Source organism: Trichomycterus rosablanca, chromosome 4, assembly GCF_030014385.1.
Source record: "Trichomycterus rosablanca isolate fTriRos1 chromosome 4, fTriRos1.hap1, whole genome shotgun sequence".
NCBI lineage: Eukaryota > Metazoa > Chordata > Actinopteri > Siluriformes > Trichomycteridae > Trichomycterus > Trichomycterus rosablanca.
This window is the reverse complement of record NC_085991.1, coordinates 5,770,452-5,779,638: the sequence shown is the minus strand read 5'-3', so window position 1 is coordinate 5,779,638 and position 9,187 is coordinate 5,770,452. Positions and strand designations below refer to the sequence as shown.

The following is a 9,187-nucleotide window of genomic DNA, read 5'->3' as shown; positions in this document are numbered from 1 at the left end:
GTGTAATTTACGCAAAATACGTAACTTAGGCACTTTATGTAAACTACGCAAATATGTAACTTATGCAAAATATGTAACTTAGGCACTTTATGTACACTATGCAACGAGTGTAACTTATGCAAAATACGTAACTTACTGACTTTACGTAAACTACGCAAATAGTGTAATTTACTCAAAATACGTAACTTAGGCACTTTATGTAAACTACGCAAATAGTGTAACTTATGCAAAATATGTAACTTATGCACTTTATGTACACTATGCAACGAGTGTAACTTATGCAAAATACGTAACTTACTGACTTTACGTAAACTACGCAAATAGTGTAATTTACGCAAAATACGTAACTTATGCACTTTATGTAAACTACGCAAATAGCGTAACTTATGCAAAATACGACACGCAAAATATGCAACTTATGCAAAACACGTAACTTACGCACTTTACGTAAACTACGCAAATAGTATAACTTACGCAAAATGCGACACTTACGCAAAATATGTAACTTATGCAAAATACGTAACTTATGCACTTTATGCACACTATGCAACGAGTGTAACTTATGCAAAATACGTAACTTACTCACTTTACGTAAACTACGCAAATAGCGGGACTTATGCAAAATACGACACTTACGCAAAATATGTAACTTATGCAAAATACGTAACTTATGCAAAATACGTAACTTACTCACTTTATGTAAACTATGCAACGAGCGTAACTTACACAGAATACGTAACTTATGCAAAATATGTAATTTATGCAAAATATGTAACTTACGCACTTACATAAACTATGCAACTATCATTTCCTCCCACAGTCCAAAGACATGCAAATGAGGTGAACTGGAGATACAAAATTGTCAATGACTGTGTTTGACTGATGAATCTTGTGTAATGAGTAACTACTCGTTCTGTCATGAATGTAACCAAAATGTGTAAAACGTGACGTTAAAATCCTAATAAATAAATTTGTCAGTTTAAGTATGTGTGTTGTTACAACTATAAAATGTGTTTTATTATGCCATAAAGGCTCCCACGGTTGTAACAAAACCATAAAGGGTTGTAACAATGCCATAATTAAACTTCAGCTGTAGATATATACTGATAAGTGCTGATCAGCGCCTTATGCACTGGTGTTAGCAGTTGTGTTTGCAGTTGGGGTTTAGTCTCTGTTAAATCAACCCTCTTTAGAATGTGTTGTTTCTGTTATTTTGTCCACCTGTACTATTGTTGCTAGGACTTTTATTATGTATTTCGGTGGCTGTTTGTTGTACCGGATGTGATGAGTGTCTGTTAGTGCGGCCGATCTGCCACAAGCTCGATCAGGAACTTGAAAGTGGAGTAAATGGTGTAACTGTACTGAGCTCTGATATGTTTACAGTAAGTCTTTTAGCACCGACATGTCAAGCGTTTATACATTTATATTAATGATATCTTACAGTGTCCATAATACAGTTAATCAGAGCTGTAGCAGCGAGCTAACATCAAGCAGCAGCTGTTGAGAAGCAGAGAAGCAGTGAAGCAGTGAAGCACTTGTTAGCACTGGAGCAGGTTTTAATATGTGATGTTATTTTAATATATAAACCTGCAGATCACTGAGATCCAGTCTGATCTGATCTAATGTTATCTAACCATTTGCTAACAATATAGAGAGTAAGTAGGAGGTGGCTGTTTCATTATATATTCAGAAAGACATTTGAAGGAAAAAAGAAAGCAAAATTCACTCTTTAAAATAGAAAAGTTATCTGATTTTATTCCTCAGGAACATTTCCAACTAGAACAGAGCCCAGAGTATCAGATACAGTGTCTAAAACAAGTATTCAACCCCTTTTGTTTTTGTTTACATCACTGCTACAGTATATTCACTACATCACTCTTTTTCTTTATTAAAGCACAAATGCTTGTTAATATGGTTATCTGTTAAAAGAAACTGTCATAATTTGCACCCCTACACATTGTGTTTTGAAAAAAAAATGAAGGATTGAGCAAGTGATTCCAATAATACTACTGGGATTTTACACACCATTAATGGAAACATGAATGCAGTGATGTAACAGGACATATTTATTTATTAGTTTATTAGGATTTTAACGTCATGTTTTACACACTTTGGTTACATTCATGAGACTGCAGGTAGTTACTGTTTACACAAGATTCATCAGTTCACAAGTTTAATGTCAAACACAATCATGTCATGGACAATGTTGTTTTTCCAATTCACCTCACTTGAACGTCTTTGGACTGTGGGAGGAAACCCACGCAGACACTCCACACAGAAAGGACCCGGACCACCCGGCCTGGGATCAAACCCAGGACCTTCTTGCTGTGAGGCGACAGTGCTATCTTCTGAGCCACCGTGCTGCCGGTTATCTGTTATAAAAACTGGCATAATTTGAACCCCTACATAATGTGTTTTGAGAAAAAAGGATTGAGCAAGTGATTCCGATAATACTACTGGGACTTTACACATCATTAATGGAAACATGAATGCAGTGATGTAACAGGACAAGGACAAGACCACCAAATTTAAGGGGAAAATCCCCAGAAATCCTCCAGAAATAACAGACAGGGTGTGTGTAAACAATTAAAAAAATGCTTGTTTTCTAAAAAAAAGTGACACAGAATATAATAATACAGACCTATTGATAGAATTAGTCCTGGTTTCTTTGCATTTCTTTTCTAATAAATAGATTTTACATACGTCTTTTGTTTCTGTGCTCTAGGTGCCTAATTTGAAGTTGCCTTAGCCAGGACACATCCGCCCAGGATGGCTCTAATTGAGGGCGTGGGCGACGAGGTCACCCTGCTTTTCGGAGTGGTGTTCCTCATGCTTGTCCTGGTCCTGGCCTGGGCCTCGACACACACCGCCGAGCCACCCGAGCACCTCGTGACGCCCAGTCCCGGCTCCACTCCCTCTGCAGAGCCCGAGAGCCAGGAGCCTCTTCCCACTGGTGACCTCGCCTCGCCACCCCGCCGCTCAGGAGAAGATGGAAAGACTGAGGCCGAAACGAGGCGAGAAGCCGAGGCACGTGGCTCCGTCGCCGGTGCTGGGGGGGCAGGAGGAGACGGAGGTCTGCTGGAAGGGGGCGGTCTGAGGCACAGAAATGTACCAGGTCCTTCACTTGACGCTCAGCCACCAGTCAGTGCCTCAGACGCCTCACAGGCAGCCAGCTCAGAAGACGTTGCCAGTAACGTGGAGAGGAACATGGTATTACGGCTGAAGTTCTTGAATGACACAGAACGGATAGCACATGTCCATCCTGAGGACACCATAGGTTACCTTAAAAGGTAATGCGTGTTTTTTTAAACTGACCTACAGATTATTGTATGCTAGTTATTCTTGTTATGGGTAAAATGATGGAGATGGTTCGCTGGCAGCTGCAGGAGACCCAGGGTGCACATTTTCCCTCGTTTTGTTCCTATTGTTGTTCACTAAGTCTAATGACTAGGCCCCTACTTTCAAAAATCACAGATTTCACAGATTTCACGGCAGTTATTAAATTACCCTCATAAATTGAATGACAGAATAAATGGAAGCTACAATACACAGCACAGCTACCTTAATGGTTGAGTGTGAACCTAGAACATCCAGCGATGGTGCGAGGCTCCGTCTCATCCGTGTTTTGACCCCCACTCTGCGTCCACAGAATTGGTTGGGAGTTTTCCGAACTCGGTTACCCGAATCATGTTTTTCTTTTCTATTTATTTATACATTTTCTCCTTTTTTTTTCTCCCGATTTAGCGTAGTCAATTTGTCTTCTGCTGCTGTGGATCCCTGACTGCGTTCAAGGAGGGTATACCGCTGCTCACGTGCCCTCTGACGTGTGCGTAGTCCTAGCGGACCTCTTCTCTACGCCCGTGCGTCTGCACAGACGCTAATCTGCTAATCAGGGTCCTTGTACAGCGTTTGAAGACCCCACCTACTTAGTCCGGTCATTTCCCCACTCAGCAGGCACAATGGCCAATTTGTGTCTGCTGCAGGCACTGTCAATTGTGCCCGGGGTGTTCAGAATCTTGGTGCTGGTGTGCTAGCGGAATATCCCGCTGCACCATCTGGGCGCCCGTGAGTCGTGTTTTTATCTGATGTAGACTTTGACTTCTTAGACATTTTGACTAAGCGATTGCTAACTGAATTGCCGTAGGATTGCTAGAACTGCCTCATAGAGCAAATTAACCAGTAAACATGAGGCACTTGAACACTACACAAATAAAAAAATCACTAAACACAAACTTTAAAGTTTAAATTTTATAGCAAATTGCAAATTACACGGGAAAAGGGTCATTTCATGGTCCATAAATTAGAAAGGTCCTTAATAATTACAATTGGACCTGCTGGACATTTGTAGTTTGACATTTCATAAAATAGGTTTGGTAAAAGTACTCATCCCCACCGTAGCACACAGTAATGCACATAATTCTAATGCTTGAATCTTTTTTTTTTTTTTTTTTAATTTTGACCCCTTTTTCTCCCCTTTTAGCGCATCCAATTGTTCAATTTGCATCGTGCTTCCTCTCTGTCTATGCCGAACCCTGCCCTGACGGAGGTGATTGAAGCTAACCCATATCCCCTCCGAAACACGCCACCTAGCGTTGCATGCGGAGAGACACACCCTAAGGGCACCCTCTCCCATCTCTGTGTAAGCGCCTCCAATCAGCCGGCAGAGAACGCAATCGCATTCTGACAGAGAGAGACCCACATCCGGTTCTTTGTCCCACCCCCCATATGAGCAACCGGCCAATCGTTGCTCATATAGCCACTCAGCTTCGAACCGGTAAAGCAAGGCTGGATTCTATACCACGTTCTCAGAATCCAGCCCTGGTTGCAGCGCGTTTCTTTTTACCGCTGCGCCACCTGAGCGGCTTAATGCTTGAATCTTAATTACCATTAAAATAATAGACAATGTTTCTTTTTCTTGTGGAAGCTATTTCTGTATAACTCTTAGCACCTTTTATGTTTGTGCAGGACCTACTTCGCAGGCCAGGAGCACCAGGTGCGTCTCATCTACCAAGGTCAGCTTCTCCAGGACGACACCCAAAATCTGGCCTCCCTCAACCTCGCCGACAACTGCGTCCTGCACTGCCACATTTCGCAGCACGCCACTCGGGCCGTTCCCGCCGGGGCACGGGCCGCCGACCAGGTGCACATGGCGCTGAACGTGGGCAGCCTGATGGTGCCTCTGTTCGTTCTCATGCTTTCGGTGCTCTGGTACTTTCAGTTCCAGTACCGCCAGTTCTTCACCGCTCCTGCCACTGCCTCCCTCGTGGGCATTACCATTTTCTTTAGTTTTGTGGCATTCGGGGTGTACCGTCGTTAATTAGGAGAGTTTTATCAGTCGTATAAACCAGCACCGATCTATGTATGTTGCTTTTCTGGGATCCCTGGACGCTCGGGTTGTTTGAAGGGAGTAATCTCACAGTTTTCTCTGTGGATTTTTTTCTTCACTGTAGACCTTCTCATCTGCACCACGTTTATGCTTTTGTCACAGAACAAAATGTGCTATATATTTAATTTTTTTGTTTCCTTTTTTTTTTAATAGAATTGCTCATGGTGCCTATCTCAATATTTCTCTTTTTTTTTTTGACTTTGCAGGCTGCCAGTGTGTGGCTGATTCTTGCTCACGAGAGGGTTTAAATAGTCGTGTGATTAAACTTACAGGCAGAATTATGGAAGTCTGTCTGTCTCGCACTTTTCCAGAGTGGAGCAGACAGCACTGCTGTTGTGTGTTGGGACTATGAAGTACGATGTTTAAAAAATTGCTTTTGAAACAAATACATAATCTATTAAATCATTCTTTTATTTATTGCTGACTGGTGTCATTTATAAAGGTTGATTTGTGCTATTTTGTTAATATTTTCTACTTTAATTAAAAAAATAATTGGTGGTCACTTGGGTGACGCAGTGGTCTTAGAACTAGCACACCACTCTCAGCAGAGCTGCCGACCTGGCCAGGGGTCAACACAAACACAACTGGCCGTTGCACTGCTGCTGCGATTGCCAGGACTGTTCCGTGTGCCTCCCCAACACTGACTGGTGATAAGAAGCGGTTGCAGATTGGACACAAGTCTCTACTTGGTCAGATTGGGGGTTGTCCATGGTGCAACGGGCTGAGGATTCACAATCGGGAACAGAAAATTACTTACTTAAAACCCTTGTTGTAATGTGTATGAGGTCACTTTGCAACGTTGCAAATCCAACTTTGCAGCAACAGCTTAGTTGCTGTTCCAGTATGACTGCCTCTGTGCACAAAGCTAGCGCTATAAAGGCATAAAAAAACCTTTGTTTAAATTCACTACAGTGGCCTGCACAAAGTGGGATGACCTGGAAAATCAAATAAGCCTTCCTTGACCAATGTAATAATAATAATCCCTTTATTTGTCATATATACATATACAGATGTACAGTACAATGAAATTATTTTTCCGAATATTCCAGCTTGTTTGGAAGCTGGGGTCAGAGTGCAGTTCCCCTGGAGCAGACAGGGTTAAGGGTCTTGCTCATGGACCCAACAGTTGCTGCATAGCCTGGATTTGAACCGACAATCTTTTGATTGATCGCCCAAAGCTCTACCCACTGGAAACTCCATCTGCACAAAAACTGTTTACTAGAAGCTCCATGCATCTTGTTTGCATGGTCAAGCAGCTGCCAAGAAGAAACAAAATGCCAGGCGCAGTGCCAGGCAGAGGCTGGGGTAATGTAAAGACCACGGCATTGGACTCTGGTTAAATCATCTGTCAGTCTGGGGGAAGAAGATGGGCCTGATCAGTGGCAAGAGAGACAAGACCTTCTGGAAAGCCACTTTTGTATTCAGGAAGGTAGTGTTTTAGACAAGACCCTTTAGTGCGGTGAGGGGAAACTGTAATGCTATAGAATACAAATGCATTCTGTTATACTTTGTCCTTATTTGCTGTTTCAACATGGCAACCACTGTGCAGAAAGCAAGATGTACATAGAAAAGTGTAAATAAGTATAAAGTTATGAAATGAAAATACTTAATTTACTATAATTACTTAAAATACTTAAATATTTTCCAGACTGAATACAGCACAGCAGCAGATTGGGTTACTGTTCGTTTTCTACACTGTACTGTAGTTTCACGACGTTCCCTAAGACACTGGACCGGTTGCGCGTGCGCGTCTCTTTTCTATTTGTGACGAAAACCTCTCGACTCTTTTCAGTGAGTCATATACATGTGTTCGGTTCAGTAATAAGAGCCGACTCTTTCGTCTCCCAAACGATTCTATTGCGATCAAGTCTAGGAGCTGGATTCTTAGAACAAGTAAATCAGAAATTATTCAGACCCCTTGACTTTTTTTTTGCATTCATCAATTTACATTTAATTACCCATAATGAAGTCAAAAATTTTTTTGAGGTAATAATAAAAATAAACCATAAAAACTACAAATTAATCAACGTGCTGCAGTACTTTGAGTTGTATCAGGTGTGTCATGTTTTAATGCTATAAATATACCTGAGATGTGTTTAGAACTCAATCCATTTGGAGTCCATTTGGTTTCAATTTGAGTTGATAGGACATAGTTTGGCGGCACACCTGTGTCTATAAGAGCCCACGACGATGCCATGAAATCCAAGGAGCTGTCTGCTTTGCTGCCAAAGTGAGAATCTTGATGATTCTCATTGAGAACCTGTTGGATGGACAACCATCTATGCAGCACTCCACAAATCAGACGGCAGAGGGGCACAAATGGCGGATCACATCTGCTTGGATGCTAAATGGCATGTGGCAATGGAAAAAAAGATTCTCTAGTCTGCTGACTTTGGGAAATACCCATAATGCATTATGAGTGGAGGGTTAGGGTGGGGATGTGAATAGGATGAAGCTTATTAAAATTGGGAGTCGTGTGAGTGTTACATTACAACAGTAGCTGAATTCTGAGCTGTGTCTCAAACCACTTGCTAGTTTGTTTATTAGGATTTTAACGTCATGTTTTACACTTTGGTTACATTCATGACAGGAACGGTAGTTACTCATTACACAAGATTCATCAGTTCACAAGGTTATATCAAACACAGTCATGGACAATTTAGTGTCTCCAATTCACCTCACTTGCATGTCTTTGGACTGTGGGCAGAAACCGGAGCACCCGGAGCACCCGGAGGAAACCCACACGGACACGGGGAGAACATGCAAACTCCACACAGAAAGGACCTGGACCGCCCCACCTGGGGATCGAACCCAGGACCTTCTTGCTGTGAGGCGACAGTGCTACCCACTTAGCCACCGTGCCGCTCCACATGCTAGTAAAGAAAATTTGGATAAGACTTTAATGATCCCCTTGGGGAAATTAACTAGAGGATTAACTAGGTTCCGTATTTTTATCAATGGGAGAGAAATGCTGCAGATTAGACTGAGACAGGCCGATATGTATGCAACAGAAGGAAACTGCTATCGTGGGAAAGCGTTTGGTTATTATTTTAAGTAGTATTCACTTTTAGTCATAGTAACGCCATGTGTGCGCAGGGATATCAGCATAACAACCTGACCATTACTCGGCTGTTGGAGTAGCTCAGTGGGCAGAGAGCATCGTGCTTATTTTTCCGCCCTAGGTTCGAATCCGGCTTAGGTCGAAACTAAAGTAACACAAGCAGGGCCGGCGCTATGGTGGCGCTGGGGTGGGCATTGCACCCCCAGATTTTCTCACTGCCTTTTCTAAGCAACGCAGTCCAGAACCGGGACATGTCAGTGTGAAGATGGATTATGTAAAAATGTTGTTTGCACTACTGAGAAAAAACGTTACATGATGTTCTTTATGCATGTTGTTTTGCCTAAAATATGGTTCTGATTTATTATTACAAAGAATGAAAATAATAAATGTTAAACAGCCTAAATAAAACATTTTGATAATGTTCCTATGACCGTGTAGGACCCGTTATATTTTTTATAGGTGCGACCCTAACCGCCATCCCACCCCACACCCTATGCCTTCTGTCAACCCGCCAGCCCAGGGTGTTCCTTATTTCCAGTTCTGAAAGTTGGCAACCCTAGATGTATTACATTCGAACTAATTTGGGATGCAACCAGAAATTACGTTGGTGTGCTTGTCAGGATGGTCCTAATACAGGAACATCCTTGAAAGCTTGGAGATACACATCCCAAAAGAGTTACAGCTGTATCTGTCACCAAAGTAGCTTCTACAAAGTATTGAGGGTCTACACACTTAATGAA

The 9,187-nt window shown here is 42.1% G+C and overlaps 1 protein-coding gene across 1 annotated transcript; it reads left to right on the top strand.

The window, feature by feature from the left end:
• Nucleotides 1-1,299: 1,299 nt before the first annotated feature.
• On the top strand, nt 1,300-5,803 carry tmub1 (transmembrane and ubiquitin-like domain containing 1). Its single transcript, XM_062992992.1, has 3 exons — nt 1,300-1,382; nt 2,726-3,290; nt 4,966-5,803. Exons 2-3 carry the CDS (start codon nt 2,770-2,772, stop codon nt 5,315-5,317), a joined length of 873 nt encoding a protein of 290 aa, XP_062849062.1. The 5' UTR covers nt 1,300-1,382; nt 2,726-2,769; the 3' UTR covers nt 5,318-5,803.
• The last annotated feature ends 3,384 nt before the right edge of the window (nt 5,804-9,187 follow it).

Excerpts from the sequence above, each read along its gene's own strand:
- tmub1 (XM_062992992.1), top strand. The coding sequence starts at position 2,770 with ATGGCTCTAATTGAGGGCGTGGGCGACGAGGTCACCCTGCTTTTCGGA. Across the intron at positions 3,291-4,965 it reads ACCATAGGTTACCTTAAAAG|GACCTACTTCGCAGGCCAGG; the intron begins GTAATGCGTGTT and ends ATGTTTGTGCAG.